The following is a 21,095-nucleotide window of genomic DNA, read 5'->3' on the forward strand; positions in this document are numbered from 1 at the left end:
CACCCTACATCTCCTGTTCCCAGGGCTCAGAGAGCTCCATACCACAACTCCTGTTCCCAGGGCTCAGAGAGCTCCATACCACAACTCCTGTTTGCAGGGCTCAGAGCTCCCCACCCCACAGCTCCTGGCCAGGGACTGATGTCCTCCTGGACACACGCTGTATGTGAGAGCTTCCACCAGGAACATCCAAGGCCAGCAGCTGGTCCTACCTGACAATGTCCCCAGGACTCACCACTGAGCCTCACAGCTCCTGCCACTTGTTACAGCTCAAAGTTTTGGGAAGAAAAGTATGAATCAACAGAATAGCAGAAAATTATCATCATCCTTTCACAAGGAACCCATATTTGAGGCCAAAATTCACAGATTAAACACTCCTGTCTAACACTGTGATATACAACATACCTGAGCCAAAGCAGTGCAAGATTTATTAAGTTAAAAAGTCCTGAAGAACTAAAAAAGGCAATTATTGCACTGATCAACACATTTTCATACACTTCTCTCATCTGACAGCAATGAAAAGGGTGCAGGACAATGCTGACTTCAAACTCAGACTGAGGCAGCTGCCCAGGAAGAGCTCACACAGCATTTCCAAACACTCCATCCTGCCAGCTTTGCCAAACCCATGCCACCCATTTCAGAGGGCTGCTGCCATCCAGTGCACTCCTATTTCTACCTCTTCTTCTGCTGAAGAGCTAAAGCCTGTATTATGTAAAGCACATAAATCCAAGGATAAGTGACCTGCTAAGTCCAGATCTTGGATCCTGATCAATGGCTCCCAAACTCACTGCCAGAAAGCCCCAGAGATTGCAGACGAGGGCCCTTCCCTGGGCATGAGCCCCTCCTGGCAGACACTGCAGGCACTCTGGGCATTCCAGCAGCACAGGCATTTATACAGCCTGTGGATACAGCACTTTCCCACCAGGACTTCAAAATTCTGACTGTGTTTCAGCATCCCACACAAGGCCAATGTTGGGTTCTGTCTGCTGTTCAAGTCTCCCTCTAACCATCAGGAGCCGACACTTGTGCTGCACACGGTTTTAAGAAAAAACATTTTGCTTTAAAAATTGCATATTACGCCCATTATATAAAATACTTAGAATGGAATATTTCCTTTACATAGCTCATTAACTAGCTTATCATTGTTCCTCCTAATTTCTTTTCTGATTTTCCTATTGTTTAAGTAGTTGCCTAAAATTTGGCTTGAGTCCCAGAAAGTCCAAGAACGCCACAGGACTATTCATATGGAGCAGTGTGCACTGGAGCACTGAAGCCCTGTGTAACTGTGACTTCAGAGCTTTGAAAAATTACCCTTTCAAAGCCATGGCTGTGTTTTGGTGCTTATCTGTAACACCCAGTTTGTTCTCTTGGTGGGGTCATCAATCTCCCAGGGCACAAGCATGTTTGGAGCACTGCTACAACCTCCACACCTGGCCTGGATCTTTCCTCCTGCAGGAGCAAAATTCTCATTTTCTCAGTTTTACAACAGACCTTTGAATAATATCATTTCAGCAGTGATTGGTGTACAATGGATGAATTTCTAATCTTGACCAACAACCCCCTTAGCAGCTATTGACATGAGACTGAAAAGGGACAAACTTTATGAAGGAGAAAACAGCACTGAAGGAGAAAGCAGCACTGATTTCCTTGCAGGATCTTTTTGCAGAACAAACATTTCAACTCTGACTTGCAGATTGTTCTGTTATATTCTATATGCTACTCAACATCCTCATTTTAGTTTAATTCATCAAAACAACAGCCTTCCATTTAGAAGTGCCCTGCTCACAAGAACACAGCATGCAGATTTGGAGTTCCAAATATATTTCCAGTTTTGACATTTCAATGTGAAAAACATTTACTCTTGGCAAAGGATACCCTCTCGTTATCAGGAAAACACCAGCCTCACAAGTCCATTACTTGATACAATACCACAATACTACTAAAACCATCAGCATCTAAATCATTCTTGTTTGGTTTGTGCTGGATTTATTTCACTACAATGAACAAAATACCAGCCCCATGGTAACCCCACAGTGATAAAATATGTCTTTTCTTCATGCAGCTTGAATGACTACACCTGTTGCTACAGCCCCTGCCAGCTGCCAGATCCCAGGGCCCTTTGGACACGTGGGAGCAAAAGCTGCAGTTGTGGATGAACTGCACGGTCCAAAGCTGGTCCATGGGCATGGCAGGACCCCACAGGAACCTCTGAGCCCAGCAGCCCTCCTGCCCCTTCACAACAGCTACAAAGAGCATGCTGGACTCTTTTCAGTCCATGTTCCTCTACCCTGGAAAGGGGGAGACTCCCTGCAACCTTCCTTTATTTCCCAAAAAACACAGGAGAACTCTACAGTGCTCCTTAGCAAGGTACAGGCTGGCATGAGGAACACTGTGGTCAGACAAGAGGGACCCTCCATCATCACCAGGCAGCATCTGCCACTCCAGCTGAGCTTTCTCTGCATTACTGCTGCTGCTCTCACCCTCTTTGTGCAGCCCAAACTCTGGGGAAGCTGCAGGGTGTGATGTCCCAAGGCTCCCTGGGCCTCTCCAGCTGCCCCTGCCCTGGGCAGTCAGACCAGAGGGTCACCCAAACTCTGCAGGTGGCTGTGCCCCCCTGAGAGCTGGGGAATCTGCTCCAACACACCTGGAGTGAGGCACTCCAGCACTGGCTGCACCAAGGTGCAGATCTGTGTGACTCCAGAGCACTGGGGGTGACCAAGACACGAGCAGGAGAACAGCTCCCTGATCACAGGGAAGGAAAAACTGTCGTCATCATTTGCAGCCTGAGAAACTGAGATAAATCTAGTCCTGTGCTCCCCTAAAGGCTTGTGACACATTGAACAGCACATAAACTGATGTGCCTTTGTCAATTTTACAGCACCAGCTCAGGCAGAAAGACACAGCACAGAGGGGAAAGGCCACAGGAGGGGAAGGGATTTATTGAACAGAAATGCAGTGATATTCTGAAAGGGCAACAACGACCCTTCCTGCCTCCCCAAGAGCTCTGCCAGCCAGCACACTGCTGTTTACTGACAAATATTTACTGGGTGCTCCCACTCATTCAAGTAAATGGAAACAGGCAGCCAAGTTTGATGCTGTAAAACAAAGACATTTATTGTTTGATGCTCTCTAATCCCCTGAGCTGATCTCCCCATTCCAGAGTCCCCCTAGGCTTTCACTCACAGTTCAGCATTTCCCTCTGTAAAAGGGAACCCTCATGACGACTTTTAAAAGCTCTTCAACCCTCAAGATCAGTTTTAAAAGCTCTTTGTGAACCAAAATGACTTTAGGAAAATTGGTTTCTGTTAAAATATTTCAATTAGAATAATTGTTAATAACTGTTAATATCCAACAGTGAAGCCAATCATTGCTTTACTCTTAGGATTTGCAGAATGAGGAGGAAGAGGCAGCTAATAGGGGTCTAAGGTGTGGGAAATCAAGAAATGTCACTCCTAGCTCAGCTGGTGACCTTCAGCTACTTCCTCTGATTATCTCCCACTTCTAAAAACACAGGAGACCCTTTTATTCCTGCATTCTCCTCTCATTTCTGTTATCAACAAGATAACAAAATTAGCTCTCTTGCTTTTAGACACATAGCAAAACCCAATTATTCTGTATTTGTTCTCAATGACTTTTTCACCTCTTCTCCAGAAGCTGGGGCCACAGGTCCTTGCAGCTATACTACTTGAGAGACTGGGGCTGTATCAACGTTGGGACCTCTCTAAATAAAACCTGCAGCAGATGGGGAGGTGAAGCTGTGGAAGGGGCTCACCAAGCACACTCCTGATTCCCCAGACATTCCACTCCCTGGTTTTGTATCTAAAGGAACATTTACACCAGCAATCCCTTACAAAGGCATTACAAACCATTGAGTGAATTTTACCTGTATTTGAGTGTGACTCTGTGAGCCCATCCCTCCTGTGCAGCTGGCTGCCTGCACTGCTCCCAGCCAGCACAGAGGGACTCCCTCACTAACCTGCTGCTTGAGGCAGATGACAGTGAGAATTCAGGAGAGGCTGATCTCTGCCAGTCCCTCAAGCAATGAGATTCACTTCTTTGGCCATTGGCAATTTCTGACTGGAGTGCCTGGGCTTTTCCAGGGATCACAGCTGTGGGATGCTCTTCCCCAGGTTCTACCAAGAGGAAAGACAGAGATTAGAAAGAACAATAATGCAAAATAGTATTGTTTAGGATTCTGCAGCCTAGAGAAAGATTTTTAAGAAAAAAATAAGTTATAAACATTTAAATACCGACTTCTCATTCCCACATACTTCCCAACACTCTGACAGTTTCAAAGGTTGAATTTCTTTTTGTGTATATTTAAAAAAGAAACCAAACCAACCAACAACTCCCTGAGAACCAGAAATGTTTCACTGTTGAGTTTCAAACACAAGGAGAGAAATGAAGGGTGAGGATGTGTTACACATTTCATAGGATGTGACTTTATTTCAGAAATTAGCAAGCACTAAATGAATGCTGTTGGCTGCTTGTGCTACCAATTCCCTCCAGCTTTCAGTTTTACAGATCAAATTAACAGGCTTATTTTCAGTTGTGATTTACTTCCTTATGCAGCTAAGACAAGGTCAATGCACTGACATTTCCATTTCAACAGGAATAATAATTTCTAGACAACACAACAGACAAAAACTGAAAAGCATTCTGCTGATTCTGTGTCAAGTGTTTTGTTCAATGAGAAGATGAACAGTTGTCTGAAAAGACACCTTCTGCCCCTCCAAAGAGAAAACAGATACAGCTGAAAAATTCTGGTATGAAAAGACAGACTACCCTTATGCCATACCCACAAATATTTGCAAGTGAGTTACTTAACTTAAAATGGACTCTAAGCCCTCCCAGACCCATCTCACTGATAAGTGATGGTGACAGTCCCAGACACGTCCTGGCTCCATCTCAGGGCCATGCTCCTGCTCAAACCACTCCCACTTCTCTGCCCCTCCAGCAATGGTTTGGACAGAAATGGTCAAGCAGAATTTTAATTAGAGAGTGGAGGGGCATCACAATCTTTGGATTCAGCTCAGCTTGCCCTTTCTCTCCCGCTAACAGGCATAATTAAATATCAGGGGTGTATTTTTGTCTGCTGACAAACAACCAGCAGATCCCAGTGAGTCAGTTGTCCAACTAACAAAACACAGCTCTGAAATTAGCAGGGTAAAAATAGCAAAGGCCTGTGCAATAATGCAGCCCAGCACAGCTAATATTTATTGAATCAAATTATTTAGTACCAATATATATCAAATCCTCATGGCACCTTCCCCTTAGGCAAAGCACAGCCCTATGTTTAAAAGTTACAAAGACTGGGAAACAGGTATTTTAATCTTAAAGATGAAAAGCAAGATGATGTAAATCAGGAAGAGATGATTAAAATGTCACCACAAACAGAATGAGGTTAAATTACATCAACCAATAGTACAGGAGAGAGCAATGGGAGAGATGCAGGGAGAAATTAAAATAAATGAACAAACCAACAAAAGCCCAACCAAACCAAAGATCTGATTTAACTCTGTATAATTCCACCATGAGAAGCCAAAGGAAGTGGATAAGGAATGCAGACAAAGCCTTGGCTCTACCAGCTGTTACCATCAGCCCATTCCTGGCTTCTTCCTTTCCCATGCTGTAATCCCCAGTTTAATTCAAAGGCAATTTTGGTTAACAAGGAGCCCCAAGGAAACAGGTTTTAGGCATCTGTTCCTTCCCTGTAAATTTTTGCTTTTTCAGCTGTTTACAAACAGTCATCCAAGTGCAGATGTTGTGCATAAAACTCAAAACTGCAATTCCAAGGATTATTGGAAGCTCAGAGAACAAAGTGTAATGGAAATTGTGCAGGTTTGCCAGAACCAAATGAGGTGCTGCCACATTCTGAACATCTGATCCATGATATTTCCATGATACATCTGATCCCAGTTATTTTCTACCTGACCACTCTTCTGAAGAAACTCTATGGCTTTACTTCAGCTCTTCTCAAAGCCTGCAGGGCAGCACACACACAACAGCTCACTTCAGAAACCCCAAAATCCACAGCAGCCCATCCCTCCCTTCTAGAGCTGGAAATCAAGGCTGTGACCTCAATAACACATTGCCTCTCCTTCTGCTGTAGAAGAGGAACAGCTTTAGGTATTTTGTCCTTGAGATTCCTTAACTTTTACCCTTTACACAGAACGGATTGTGCACTGGCATCAAGGTCTGCAGGAAACAATAAGGATAAAATTCATACTATTATACTGTTTTCTTAGTTTCTTTTTATTCTTCAGAGCTCTGCTGGAAGAGCCAGCACTGGAGAGAGCCACAGATTAACTGGGCTCAAGAGCACAGGGATTTGTGAGAGCTGGGGCAAACAACCCTGCCATGTTTTCCCCAGTGCACAGACAACAGCACATCCCATTTTGGCCAGTGGGATTTGTGCCAAAACTCAGACTCTTAAATAGATTAGAAATCCACAAGTTCCATTAGGCTGAGGAATGCTCCTCTAAATCCCACGTTCAAAGACAGATGTTGCTGCCAAAGCAGCCAGGAAACACAACCCAAAGGAGACAAAGGCCCCTGCAGGCAGCACGCCTGGGGCACACCCTGGAGGTGTTTGGGGCTGTGGGGAGCAAGGAGAAGGAACAGGCTGGAGGCTGCTCCTTCCTCCCAGCAAAGCTGAAGCAGGACCTGACAGCCCTTTGCAAGCAGCTGGAGTGTGCCCCAGACAAAGCACATCCACACACACCACACAGAAATCAAATCTATTTATTATGGGTCATGCTTATGTTCCACACTCAAATCAACAGTAATAAATCATTTTAGGGTCTGATTGATCTTTATGCTGTTGGGTTTTTTTCCCCTTAAAGGGTCTAGAAAAACAACAACAGATGAAAGATCATCTCTTTGGGAACCCTGCACTTCTTAGAGCGATCCTAGAGGGGATCACACTAATGTCACTGACCTGTGGCTGCTGGCAGCTCTTGGACAGAGACTTCCTCTTTGCTTTGAGCACGTTCTGCTTTCCTCTCCTCCCCTGTTTTCTTCCACCGTTTATTCACTTGATCCACCAAGAACTTGAATTCACTCCTGTGTTTGTTTCCTGAAAGGCAACAGAGCATCACTGACCACCCCCACAGGACTAAGGTATGGCACATGAAAGGACATGAACAGAAATGGACACAAAAAACTGAATTAAAAGCATTTTTCTTACAGCAGATGAAAACCAACCCAGCACTGTGATATGTTCCACATTCTATTAATGATCCAAATCCGTGTCTGTGCTTTTTTAGCTGCCCACAGTGCAGAGCACAGGCACAGATGAACACTTCATGCTCTGTGTCATGCCCATTACACTGCTGGGATTCACATCCTTTAAGTCAATAATGCAAATACTCTCTGCACTTTCCATCACTTGGGATGTTTTAAGCACTTCTCTGCTGCTCAGCCAAAGCAATGGAGTTGTTTAACCTTGACACTTGAAATGCTTTCCTCAGAGGCTGAGAAAACACCTGGTGTCCCCAGCAGGACACTGGGGATGTCCTAACCCAGGGAGGGAAGCCCTGCTAGGAGGGACCAGGCTCTGCTCCCAGGGAACAGGGACAGGAGGAGAGGGAACAGCCCCAGGCTGGGCCAGGGGAGCTCAGGGTGGACAGAGCAGGAATTCCTTCTGAGAAAGGACTGTCAAGAGTTGTGTCACCCATTCCCATGAATGACCACCCTTCCAGTGAAGAAATTCTTTGATGTATTCTTTGATAAAACAACACCAAGTTCTGCCCCACAGAAGGAAACATTTTGATACTGACTCCCTTTCCCTGAGTAGCTGAAAACACCACATAAGGCCAAAAATTCTGTTAATAAAAAGCAAGTTCTGTCCCAGATGTCGTGTCTGAGTCGCTGCACCCTCATTACAGAATTCCTTTGGTGCTTCAGTTTTTCCAGCATTACTATCTTTTGTTGTTCTGGCTCATGGCAGAGCTACAAAGCTTTTGGAAAAGAAATGTCCTGGCACACAAGCACTATTCAGCTACACTGTAAATCACTGTGGTGCTGAAATGACACCCCAAGCACATCCCACCAAACTGCAGCAACATAAACCAGCCCCAGACAGAAGGACAAATATTTAAACACAAAACAAAGCAGCAGACCTCCAAAGAGCATGGCAAATTAAAGATTTATAAGCAGAAAAGACAGCCAAATCAATTTTTTTCACAGATGTACTTCCTTTCCTGTAGATTTTTTAACTCTTTATTTAAAGACCAGGAAAAAAGCAGAGTGAGCTGAGAGTGTTCCCAGGTCCTGCAGAGCAGAAGGAAATGACAGTGGCTGTAACTGCCAGCTCCCATCCTCAGGTTCATCAAGCCAAAGTATTAATTGGTATTTCATAAACAACAAAAAAATGCCAACAGTGCAATGTGTGAGTGGCCAAGAGCCTGGGAAAGTGCAAAGAAGCAGAAAAAATGTATTTTCTCCCAAAGAGTTTGTCCTGCCTTCCCCAAAGGCTGTTCACAGTAATGGCATTTGATAAGAGTTCTTTAATCTCAAACTGTTCTTCAATTTGAACACACAGTTCTTTTTTTCATGCTTATGATTTCTTCCTTATTATTTTATCAGGAATAATTACCTGACGCCAGTTACCATTGGCCTCTTGGTCAGTATTTTTTAATAGTTTTTAAACCACATCTCCCCATTAAAATACTTTTTCATCTTCTCCTTTTTCCTATCTTTAATTTTCCAATTTTCAGTTAATCTGCTTCAGACTATCAAGAGCTCCAAGTGATCAGTTTTGTAGCCATGCCCTTTTAGCAATCTAAACTCAAACCTGTCTTTGAAAAAATTCAGACAGTATGAATGTATTTTTGTTCTAAATGTGTACAACAGGCCAAGGAAATAAAAGCAGGATCAGGAAGGCCAGGCCCCAGGTGGGTTCAGGAAAGCCTTTCAGAGCAGTTCTGCTGCAGAGGGCTCCCAGTGACACCACTCAGCTGCACACCCCACACCCTGCTCTGCTTTCATCTCCAGCAAACACTGCAGAACAAAGTGCATTAATAGAGATGCCTTTGGAGGCAATCAGTGTGTGCATTTCAGCTCAATGGAAAAGAAAGGGAATTTAAAAGCAAAATGAGGTGAAATTTGCACGTTACTTACGATATTCAGCGTGGATCTCATCTATTTCTTCCTCTGTCTGGTCCTTTGTGAAGGTCAAGTTCTACAGAAATCACACAAATGTTTTTAACATATATAAAAATATGATAAAGCTGCAGACTTTGAAATTAGAGACTTGAAACTGGAAGAAGCAACTGTTTGTTTTTCCCCCTCAGCTTTCAGTAGCTCATCACATCAACAGACATTTACAGAACGTGTCCACAGTGTCCTGCCCTGCTTCCACAGAGCCACCAAGTAACACCCAGCACATGTGGGCCATAAAATATTTCCTAACACTGTGCAACAAACAGGCTTCAAAAGTCACCAAAGTATCAAATGTCATGGGAAAAGGGCAGGCACTGCTGCCGATGCAGAAGCATGGAATCTGCTAGCTAAATCCTAGAGAATTCTAGGAAGCAAAATATTCCCCACACTGCCATGGAGGGTCAAGATCTTCCAGTATGGCCAAGGAGAACATTGCTCAAGAATTTTTATTGCAGTCAAAAATTGCTCCTGCTTAAAGGGTTTGGGCACAAAAAGCAGCAGTGCACCCAGGGCTGCCCATGACAAAGGTGTGGTGTGAGAAAACCAGGCTCATTACAGGATGCTAAATGTGAATTCTAACATGCAGCCTGGGAATTCCACACCTCAGCAACAGGCAGACACTGTCAGTGCTCACTCTGCAGTTTCTGCTGGCCACCCCTCAGTGAGAACCCACATCAGTCACTTACATTTTCACTGTGTTTATTACACTCCAGCTGAACCCGGATCTTCTCATTCTTCTCCAGCTCTTTAACAACCTCTGCAACTGTTTGGAAATACAAGAAAGGGATCACTGAAACAGGAGCTGGGAAATAAAGAGCTGTAACAGCACAGACTGAAACTACCCCCAGTTTAAAAGACAAACAGCATTAGGCCTCTGAGAGGGAAAGCTCAGGCTCCAATCCCAGGCAAATGTGCTCTTTCCAAATCCTACTGAACCTCACTCCTGCACACAACAGAGCTTGTGGCACACAATTCAGAGAGATTTTCCATTTTATACTGGAAGTTTCAGTGGAAGACACAATGATTGCATCTACTGTTTACCTTACTTTGTCCCCCAAACCACCTTCCAGAGCAAGGGAAGCATGTGCAGGCTCAAGGGCAAAGCCCACAGCCCACAGAGGAATTACAACCGACTTCAACAATTGTCAGACACATCCAAAGCCTATAAACAACATAACTGTAACATTTAACTAGAGCCACAGCTATGCAGAACCCTGCACAGTTTACTTTGACATTTACAAATCTGTTTCTGCATTTCATCATCTCCACAGCACTGCCAGGCAGCTCTGGGCAGTTATTAAAATGAACACTGCACCATACAGTGAAGCAGAACAAAAGCATCTTAAGCTGGGAAAGAATAAAACCTGTTCCAAGCTGGTTTAAGCCCACTGCAGGAATGTGGCACCTGTGCTTCCTCAGAGGCTGAGCTGTTGGTGTTACACAGTGACCTCAGGCTCCCAAAGTGCACATCTGCATCAAGTGTGAGTTTAATAATTCACCCTGTGTGCACAGGCTCTGAACACAGGCAGAGCCTGGCATAATTTAGGGGAGGGCAGCTGAAGTGACACCACATCTCCCCAGCTGTCCCCTCCTCTGGATGCACGAGGCAGACTCAGCACTGAGTGAAGCCTCACCCCCAGTACCCACCCCAGCAGCTTCAACAAGAATTGTGCACTGGTCTTAGACAAGAAAAATCCTTCCAGCTCCAGTTCTCCCAACAGCCAAACCAGTGCTGAGCCCACCCCAGAGAACAGAAAGGGAAATGCAGACTGAAGGTTTGTGATGGCAGCACCTCCCTGCAGGTTCTCTCTCACCTGATTTGGGGTTTAGGGAATCACACTGAGCATTGTACATGTGCACAAACTCCTGGTGTCTCTTAATGAGCTGCTGGCGGCTCCCAGAGGTAGAGAGACCGTGTTCCTTGAGCTTTTTCCTCAGATCTCGATCCGACAGCAGGTTATAAACAACTTTGGACATCAGCTTCCTCTTCTGAGTAGAACTGCCAAAGGAAAACAAAAGAGACTCTATTTAATTAATACTCCTATGAAAAGCAAGGTATTTACAATTACTTAAGGGTACTTCACCCCCTCAGGATAACATATACATGAAATAAACTTGGGTTTCCCACCCCAGTACTGGCCGTGGCTTACCTGAATCAGCTGGAGAAATATTAAAATCATTAAAACATCAAACCAAAACTTGAATTAGGAGATTTTTCAGCCTTCTAGAAAAATGTCTTTGAGAAAAATAGTCATGTACCTGAAGGCAGCAGTTCCCAGCTAACAGAAGGTTTGGTGATACAGAGAGAGACATTAAAGATAAGTAACAGTGCTCTCAGAGGAATAACAGCTAAAGCCAAAATTTACTACTTTCCACTGCTTTCTGTCAGAAGGACTCAACATTCCTGGCACAGCTGGGGAAAACATCTTAATTACAGGAAACTGCCAGAGAAAATTCAAGTCCTAGTACAAATTTTGTCACCTAAAATTAGCAGAACATTTCCTCCTGTCAAATTAGCTCAGGCTTCCCTACACCTCCTGGTGAGATACTCTCAAACTGGGAAAAACAAAGTGGCCAAAACCCATCTACAGCCTTACTCATCTTCTGCAACTGCAGTAATTCACAGAGGAACAGCATTTAATCAGACATTTTTCTTTCTGTAGCAAAATAAAGCTCAACTGCACTACTCTGGATTAGAGAGCAGTTAACAGCTTTCCACTGTGAAAATGAGAGATTTATTTGAAAACTATTCAGCACTTTTGACTTATCACATTGAAAATTTCAAGGTTAAAAAAAAAAGTCTTATACAAAAACTGTCAATAATTTATTTACTCTAATCCAGCCCCTGTAGCATGGCTGGTAAAAAGAAGATGGATTACCACAATACACTGTTTAGGGAAACTTTTTCAGATTCTTTTGGGAAATATAAAAAATTTCACTGAATAATTAAATTAAATCTTTTGAAAGTTGCACAGAAGCTTGGTGGATATCCCAGCTCACCAGCAGCATGACCCAAAGCGTGCTGACAGCTTTCCAGCAGGCAGCCCCAGGAACACAGCTCCCAGCAGGTTTAATTCCTGATGCTGGTTGGGTTTCCCCAGGCCTGACAAACACAGTGCTCTCTGGAAACACACGTTGGAATTACCCCAGTGCAGCTGTGGGGTGCTAAACCAGCAGTTCTGCTCAAAGTGCTCAGCTGTTAGCACAGCCTGGACAGAGGATAAGCAGGGCTCCCACTCCTCAGAGAAGCAAAGCCCCCAGAGCAGGCTGGCCAGAACCCCCAGTGCCTGCTGTGCCACTGCTCACAAACACAACTCCAACCCTGCTGGGGACATGAGTGACACCAAGGACAGATCTGGCTTATTCTTCCACTTATTATGAACAGAGAAAGCGCTAAACCACTCCAAATGGAAATTAAATGTAACAGCAGATTTCCATACTCATTTACCCTTTTTTCATCTTGAAATTCCTTTAGCTTACAGATTGCACTCTAAGCATGACTGGGCAAAACAAGAGCTTTAGCATAAAATTACTTCCTAATTCAAGGTTCAGGGGAATTGGAAAAACAAGCACTGAAGTACAAATTCTCCCAGTTCTTCGGTCTGATCAGTCAGAAATAACAACAGCCTAAATTTCTGCTGGAAGTAAAACAAACTGCAACTCCACTTCTGATGTGAATGTGGTGACCGTGACCAATGCTGGGGCAGGGGCACAAAGCCAAAGGAATGCATTCATCTTATGGAAATGGAGATCTTCAGGAAACTTCAACAGCCCCACAGAGAGGAGAGAAAGGTGCAATTTTTATTCTTTAACTTGACAGCTATAAAAGAAAATGTCTCTTGGCACACCTGAAGTGAAGGAAGCAATTCACTCACCAAATGAAAAATGGGAATCAGTGTTATCTGAAGGGAATTTTAATGTCAGGGAGCAGAAAGGTGATGAGAACAACACACAAAGTTCTCCTCACACTGAATGTTTTAAAGCAATGGCCACTGTTTTCTTGCCTCTAAAAGCCAAAGAGTAATTGAGCTGGCAATCCACCCACTTTCCAAAGGAGGGACAATCCCCACAGCGATTTCAGAGTGCTCCACACAGCAGGGAAGGCAGGAACAAACACAAACCACCACAATTACACCCCAGCACCAAACAGCTCTCAGTTCAGCAGGGCACAAAGCAGCCACACACACGTGGAACTCTCAGGCTGCTCCTCACCTTCGCAGGCTGTCCTTCTTCTCCTCTCTGGCCAAGCAGCTATCCAGATGTTTGTTTATGTATTGCTCCAGAATAGCAACCTCACAAACAGGACATTCCACTGAAAGCAAGGGAGAAGGAATTTACTGGTGTGGATATAACAGCAAAGAGCCAGTGTTTTCCTCTGAGAAACTAATAGTTGGGACAGGGACAGAACACACAAGTCCTGAGCTGTTACTGTACTGGAAGTCACATTTGAGCTCTGAGAAGTTCTCAGAACAGGAACAATTAACACTAAACTGTCTCACTGCAGGTGTTTCACAAATACTAGCTGACCAACTACTTTGCACTTGGGGAAATAATTTCCATAATTTCCATTTCAAAGATTCAGAAATATCATAAAATGGGAAGCAAGTGCAAGTTTTAATTGGTCAAAAATAAACAAGCAGTAAAATTTCATGTGAGCTTTAAATTATCAACACAAGCAGGTCAGATGTGTAAAATCATGACAGGTTTCCTGTGGCTCCTTTCCTGGCTATGCTACCTCTTTAAGCAGGATTCATCCAGCTAATGAATACACATGAACTTCAGAGTTCCAGATGAATAAATCATTAAACAAGAGAACAGCTAAATCTGAACTAATAAGAACCAGAGGTGCACTCCTACATGGTATTTTATTTTAATTTAGGCTTTTAGCTGGGTCAATAGGATGGCTGCCAGCATGTCAGAACTAAGAGGATTTTGCCATTTTATTGTGGTTGATTAGTATAAATGGGCATGTTTATGCTACAAAGTAAATTCACCTTAACTCTCCGGAATTACAAAAAAATAAAGCAGATTATTCTTCTGGAGAATGTGTGAACAGAAATATTAACAGAAGGGCTGCTTTGCTCATTTTGAGTTCAGGCTCACCCCTCAAACAACAAACACATTATAAAATAACCTGCATCTGGTTACTCACACATACAAGAGCAGAATAAATGCCAGTGTCTGTCTAGTCACTGGGGAGAAGGAGAAATTACTTCATTTTTACTAAGACTGTTGCACAACTCTTGTTTTTTAGCGTTGTTACTCAAAGCAAAGGGATCCATAAGCACTGAATTCCATTAAATTCCTTGGCAGCAGCTCAAGGTTTCTGGTGAAGACCACGCTTGGAGCAGAGCTGTCCCACAGGAGCAGCGGTGTGAAGGGAGCAGGGGCCAGCACACACCAGGGGCACACGGATAAACGGGAGGAGTGCCACGTCCTGAGAGTCCTCTAACACCTACAGCCAGCCACACAGGGGCACAGAGCAGGACATACCCACAAAATAAACACCTCACCTTTCCTGTCTCCTTTTCCCACAGATGTAGAAGGCTTTTCAAGACTCTCAGCACAGCCAGGAATCTCCTGTGATCCCACGTCCTTGTCCTTACCACCGACCTCTGCAGAAGCGCTGGGAGGGTCACACTGCTCCTCAGTTTTGACACTCTTCTGCCCAGTCCATGCCAGGCCATCTGCCTTTGTGGAGGTGCAGACTTTGTCCTTTCTTAAGAAGCTGTCAAGCCCTGGTGCCTGTTTAGCATCTGGCTGAGAACTCCTGTGGCCCTCGGCAGCCGGACGCTGGCCACGGGCCGGAGCCGGGGGAGCATCCAACACCAACTGCAACAGCTGCTGCCTGCAGGCAGCCAGGAGAAAACACAGCTAGCACACTGCATGCTGTTAGGAACCTGGACACTGCTTCACCAACACACACTCTTTTTTGGGTGTGCAATTACAGAAAATGCTGGGACTGAGGGAAAAAGAGGAGGAAGCAGTCCCACTCTGGCTTCTCCCCAAATGTGGATTTTTGGGCTCATGAGCAGCTGGGTGATGACATCTCATGGTCCCACACCCCAGCCCCAGGGACAGAAGAGCCAGGGCACAGCAGACACTCCTGGCACAGCCCTGGGCTCTCCAACAGCACTTTGTCACCTGCCACCCCCTCCCCTCAGCTCCAGAGTGAATTACTCATTTTTCTCACTAATCACAGAAACTCTGACAGGAGAGATTGGAGAGATTCGGACAAGCATGACCACACTGGAAGCTCATCCATCATTCAGCAAGCCCAGAGAAAGCATGCAGTGATGGAGGGGTCCAGCCTCTGCCATCACCAGCTGATCCCATGGCAAACATCAGTTCTACACAATGTTCAAAAACCTCTGCATATTTTGTACAGTCTCAGTGTTATCTGTGACACTCTCAAGAATTTAACAGACTGCTGTAAGCTCTGAGCTGACAGAATTTTATCTTCCTGGCACAGAGCAGTAACTGCAGCACAGCAGACAAGGCTCAGTTCATGAGCAGAGCAGTGTCCTTCCCTCTGAAGGCTGGGAGATGAATCAAGCAGGTGTCAGCAAGCCCAGATCCACCAGAACAGCCACTACCCAAACCCTCCTGTGAGACCCATCCTCCTCAGGGCAGGGAGTTAAAAACCACCTGACTAAAGACGGATGGTTTCTTAGCACCCTTCTCTCCAGCACCCTGCCTCAACAACAGCATAAACAGCTTCCCACATTTTCTCCTTCACACCTGTAACACCCACAAAAACCAAGTGTCCTTCATCAGGCTCCTGCTTCCCCTTTACAGTCCATTTACATCTCTCTGGCTGAGGCAGAGCTGTGGGGAACCCAGGACTCCCACACAAATACATTCCAAGGAAGAGCCAGAGCTGTGACTCCTCCTAGGAACAGCTCACACAGGACAGTCCCAGCTGCACTAAAGGCAGTGGATCTCCTTGAGATTCCTCCTGCATTCCTGCTGGAGGCTCAGTCACCACACCAGCAATGACAGCAGCTGCTCCCTGAGCACCCTGTGTTTATTCCTCTGACTCACTACCTGTCCACTAACCCTGACTAGGAAACAGAGATAAACTTAATAGTAAAAACATTTTTCTTCCCTATGGGTGAAGAACTGCAGAGACTCTTTTCAGCAAGGACTACTGCTTTTCTGCTTAGGCAAGTACAACTCTAATTTCTATTGCAAAGTTTCTAACAAGGAGATGCAGGAACTGACAATTTTTCTCAAAATGATCTCTTTAGTAGAGGGCAATGAAAACTCTTTACACTTCACACAAAACTTCATGTGTTATTTTTGAAGATCCTGCAATGGATAAGAGAACTCTTCATTAAGGACAGCTGGTGCAAAGACTGCTCATCTTTCTCTCCTGGGCTGGCCAGAACCATGAGTTCTGCCCCAGAGCAAGGACAGGTGAGGGAACAGAGCTGCTCATGGCAATGTCCCCCAGGCTCCTGGGGGCACGGTGCAGTCACACCCATTAACGCCTGGCCAGAACCCCTCCTCTCCCTTCCACACAGACAAACAAACATCCGCAGCCATAAGGAGGACAGGACATCTCCACTTGCACTGAGCCCACCCTCTGTGCAGAGAGGGAGCTGCATTCCCACACATCCACCACAAACACCTAATGCTGAGCAGAGCACGAATGGCATTAGCACTCTGGTTGGAATGATTCCCATTCCCTGCATACACTGACCTTGGAGCACAGCTTCCACTCTGCTAAGTGCCACCAGCATTACCATTTTCTTCCCCTCCAGGCCTGACTTAAGAAATGGGTTTGCACTTTGTGAAATGCTGTAAAGATTTAAAGCCTTATTTTCATAACATCCAGCTACCCAAAGCTCAAAGGTTTTCAAAGTCAAGTTAAAAGATATTTGATCTTTTGACCATGCTGAGCTCTTCAACACCTGGACTGTGGGTTTGTTTTTGGGGACAGCCAAAAAGAGAGATGGAGGAGGGGGGAGCCAGAAGATCTGTCCTGTACCAACATCACCAGGACAGAAGAGCAGTGGTGTTGTGACTGAACAATGCACATAATGCTCTCCAGACAAGCAGTGTCCCCTCACAGTGTCACAGCTCAGGGCATGGGCAGCCCCAGGGGACACCACAGTGACACTGCCTGCACTCCCCTGGGGAGTGTGTCCCACTGAAGCAGCCAGCAGGGAGCCTTTCCCACCCTGCTACCAGGGCCAGACAGGGCTCCACAGCCCTTCTGATCCAGCTGCATGTGAGAAATTGATTCAACTCCAAGTCACAAAAGGAAAGGTTATTGAACTCCTCTCACTGGTAAGATTTATACTGATCCAGTAAAGCAGTCCAAAAAATTAACATTTAAGATTCAATATCATAATGGATCCAAGTCAGCACTACTTGCTCCCTACAAAATTAGGCATTAACAAAAAAATAGTAATCCATTTATCACTAGGAAGCACCAGAATTCAAGCTGAAACGATGGAACTTTAGGATTTAAATTACTCAAATAAATCAACTAAATCTAATAGTGGTCATATAGAAGATTAGATCTATCTACATTCTATGATCTTCATCAGAGAAACTCTCATGATACAAAGCCATCAACTGAACTATGCTTCTTGCTGCTTACAAAGCCAAGAGTCTCATTGACTTCCAGCTCCAAACTCATTTCAGAGAAAAAGTTGAAAGTGCATTTGTCTCCTACACAGACAGGAGCACCCACAGAATTCCCAGCAAATCACTGAGTAGATTCTTATCAAAAGAAAATAGATAATACAAGGAGCTTCATGTATTTACTGTTGTGAGAATTTATCAAGTCTTATTTATTCTGTTGTTGCTGACTTTTAAAGGGATGTGAAGCTAAAAACCGAATTAAAAACAAACAGAAAAGTAGCTCAAAAATCAAGTTGAAAGCATAGCACTCCATTACTTTCCTTACCCAAGAAAACTCACATTTTCAGTCTTTCAATAGCTATCATTTTCCGAGCCAAAAGAATGCTCTTGCAAGGTGACCATTACCACTGGACAAATCCTTATGTTCAGAATCTCCCCTGCACACAGAGGAAGGGTCCTGCAGAAAACCTTTACTGCCAGTATTTCCCCCACAGAACGCTGACATATCTGCTGACTCCCTCCACACTGGCAGGGACTGTAACTTCCAGAGCAGCTAACCAGCAGCAGAACCAAAATGACCCTGTAAAACCTCCAGATCACTTGAGTGGACAGTAACCTTCAGCCAGGACACTGCAGCATCTTCCCAAAGTGCAAACATTCATCTTGGACAATGCTTCTGTGACAGCACAATTTTTTTGCCCAGTTCTCACACTGCTCCTGTCCAGGGCTCTGTGCTCACACCTTTCCAACTGCCAAACCAGAGAGAGTAGCCATGAAATTACATAAATACCTTGCAGAATGAAAGCTCTTCACGAGATCATCTAAAATCCGGTTGTTTTTCAGATCAGATTCTGCGACTGCCTATTAAAAAAAGAAAGAAAAAAAAAAACAAACAAGAAACCTAAACAAACAAACATTCAAATGCAGTGAAAACAGCAAGTGCCCAGAAAATGTTCAAGTGACCAGTAACTTGCTTCTCAGCACGATGCCTCAACTACCCCCACTGAAGTGCTACAGGAATTAAGATGCTTAAAGGATAAACATTTCTTCCCAAAAAAATATCACATATTAAAAAAACTGTCTGAGAACTCAAGTCTGGGATATTAAGGGTAATAGGTAAAAACAAAGCATAAAGCTAAAGCAACAAAGCCCAGTGTGCCCAGGCTCCAACAATGGTTTGCTGAGCACAAGTCTAATAATTTTGAAAACCGAACTAGAGATCTTCTGAAGGTGGTAAGAACCTTAAGCAACAAAGTGTGAAAACTGATGAAGGGAAACGTTAATCTTCTCATTATGGAATGAAGATATGAATTATGAGATGCCTTTGTGCATTCAATTCATTATTTTTAAACAATTTCTGATTTTTATCTCACCGTAACTCTCTCTGCTCTTCTTTTTAACAAAGCTTTTATTATTTTTTTTATTTTATTTTGAGATTAAGTGGGGTTACACTCAAAGAAAATAAAGCACTTACGTTTCAGCACTGCTGGTTTAAATGATGGGAGTATTTTAACAAATCAGTATTAAATGTTTTGTGACAGACTGTAAACACAGCCCTGAGCCAAACCCCAGGCCTGATGCTCCATCCCCTTCTGCCTGCACTGACACAGGAGAATTCCAGATGCAAGAGCACCACACTTGGCCCACGCAGGCAGAATTACTTACCATAGTCCAAAGGGAAAAGCTCCTGAGATTTGCCAAAAGATAAAAAATGAAGGGGACAAAAGCAAACCAAAGCCACACTTACCACACAGCACGTCGGACACTGCGTTTTGTAGGACAAAAACTTGCGGATACAAAGGGAACAATCTGGAGAAAGGAAATACATCATTTTGAACATGACTCCAAATACATTTCCACATCCTGGCTTGTATATTTCCTTACTGAACAATACATGCAAGCTATTCCACAATACACAAATATTGAAAACACACAATTTTTACATGGAATTATCATTGGCACAAAAGAATCTGTATTTTATGCAAACGTGGTTCAACATCAAATATCAGCTCCTCGGTCCAAAGCTGATACCAGGGCAAGAAAGCCTTCACCAGACACCACCACCACAGCAGGGTTTGCACTGCTCACTCCCTCACCATGCTGAGCTTTTGAGTGACTAATGCTGATCACTTTCATCTTCCCACATAGCCCAGACAAACTCACAATCCCCTCTTTTTCCCAGGCTCTTCTGCCCCTTTCCAAAACAACACCAACTTGTTGCTTAAAGAAGAGGCTGAAAAGGAAGAGATACAGCACTGAAATGCTGAGAGACAGCCTGATGTCATCTCATCATCACGGGATGCCTCAACAAACTCGGTGGTGAAACACACCATAAGCTTCATGTTGTCACAGTCAATTTCTGTGTTTGTTACACTTTGTCAATTTATCCATGGCTTTCACAGCCACTTAAGGGTTTAAAACGTCTCATCATTCTCCAGGAAAAGACAATCCCTCACTAAATCACCATGGGCCAGAGTCTCAGCACTGAACACACTCAGCAGCAGCTCCTGAAAGAGATCTCTATTTCACAGACCCCGTGGGAATGCATCTGAAAAGCAGCAGAAGCATTAATTAACCCCAGAACGGTTTGGGTTGGAGGGACCTTAAAGCTCATTTCATCCCACCCCCTGCCATGGGCAGGGACACCTTCCACTGTCCCAGGCTGCTCCAAACCCTGTCCAACCTGTCCTGGCCCTGGGCACTTCCAGAGATGGGACAGCCACAGCTTCCCTGGGCACCTCTGCCAGGGCATCACCTCCCTCCCAGGGAACAGTTTCTTCTGAATTCTAACTATTCTATTCTATTCTATTCTATTCTATTCTATTCTATTCTATCCTATCCCATCCCTGTCCTCAGTCAGAGGGAAGCCATTCCCTGCTGTGCTGGTACTTCAGGCCTTTGTAAATAGTTTCTGTCCGTCTTTCCTGCAGGCTCCAGACCCTTCTCCCTGCCAGGCTGAACAATCCCGACCGGCCCAGCCTTTCCCCACAGCTCCCACCCGAGACAGCACAAGCCGTGTCCGGCGGCACTCACAGCTGTGCGAGCACTGCGGGATGATCACGGCGATGCTGAAGTAGTCGAAGCAAATCCCACAGCGCAGCAAGTCATCCACGGCCTGAAACGACAGCGGGGACAGCGGGGTCAGCACGGGAGGAGAGCCCCGGGCAGGGACGGGAGCCCCGGGCTCGCTGTGGCCGCCCAAGGGCCCGGGCTGAGCGGCCGTGCCGGCACAGGCTGCGGAACAGCCCCGTGAGCTGCCAGGGCCGCCCCGGGGACCCCGCCCGTCCTCCGGCCCCGCACGCACCTTCAGCGGGGCCAGGCTGGGCGGCCACGGCGGC

The 21,095-nt window shown here is 45.0% G+C and overlaps 1 protein-coding gene across 1 annotated transcript in view; it reads right to left on the bottom strand.

The window, feature by feature from the left end:
- Nucleotides 1-21,094, bottom strand: part of RAD18 (RAD18 E3 ubiquitin protein ligase) — a gene marked incomplete at its 5' end in the record, with an annotated part of 26,023 nt that extends 4,929 nt beyond the window's left edge. The window contains 11 exons of the mRNA XM_015640507.2: nucleotides 3,974-4,130; nucleotides 6,938-7,075; nucleotides 9,121-9,181; nucleotides 9,849-9,925; nucleotides 10,977-11,161; nucleotides 13,375-13,474; nucleotides 14,676-15,010; nucleotides 18,548-18,618; nucleotides 19,505-19,566; nucleotides 20,791-20,872; nucleotides 21,062-21,094. Coding sequence (XP_015495993.1) covers nucleotides 3,974-4,130; nucleotides 6,938-7,075; nucleotides 9,121-9,181; nucleotides 9,849-9,925; nucleotides 10,977-11,161; nucleotides 13,375-13,474; nucleotides 14,676-15,010; nucleotides 18,548-18,618; nucleotides 19,505-19,566; nucleotides 20,791-20,872; nucleotides 21,062-21,094 — 1,301 coding nt within the window. The remainder of the gene's footprint in view (nucleotides 1-3,973; nucleotides 4,131-6,937; nucleotides 7,076-9,120; nucleotides 9,182-9,848; nucleotides 9,926-10,976; nucleotides 11,162-13,374; nucleotides 13,475-14,675; nucleotides 15,011-18,547; nucleotides 18,619-19,504; nucleotides 19,567-20,790; nucleotides 20,873-21,061) is intronic.
- Nucleotide 21,095: the final 1 nt, after the last annotated feature.

Source organism: Parus major, chromosome 12 (assembly GCF_001522545.3).
Source record: "Parus major isolate Abel chromosome 12, Parus_major1.1, whole genome shotgun sequence".
Classification (NCBI taxonomy): domain Eukaryota; kingdom Metazoa; phylum Chordata; class Aves; order Passeriformes; family Paridae; genus Parus; species Parus major.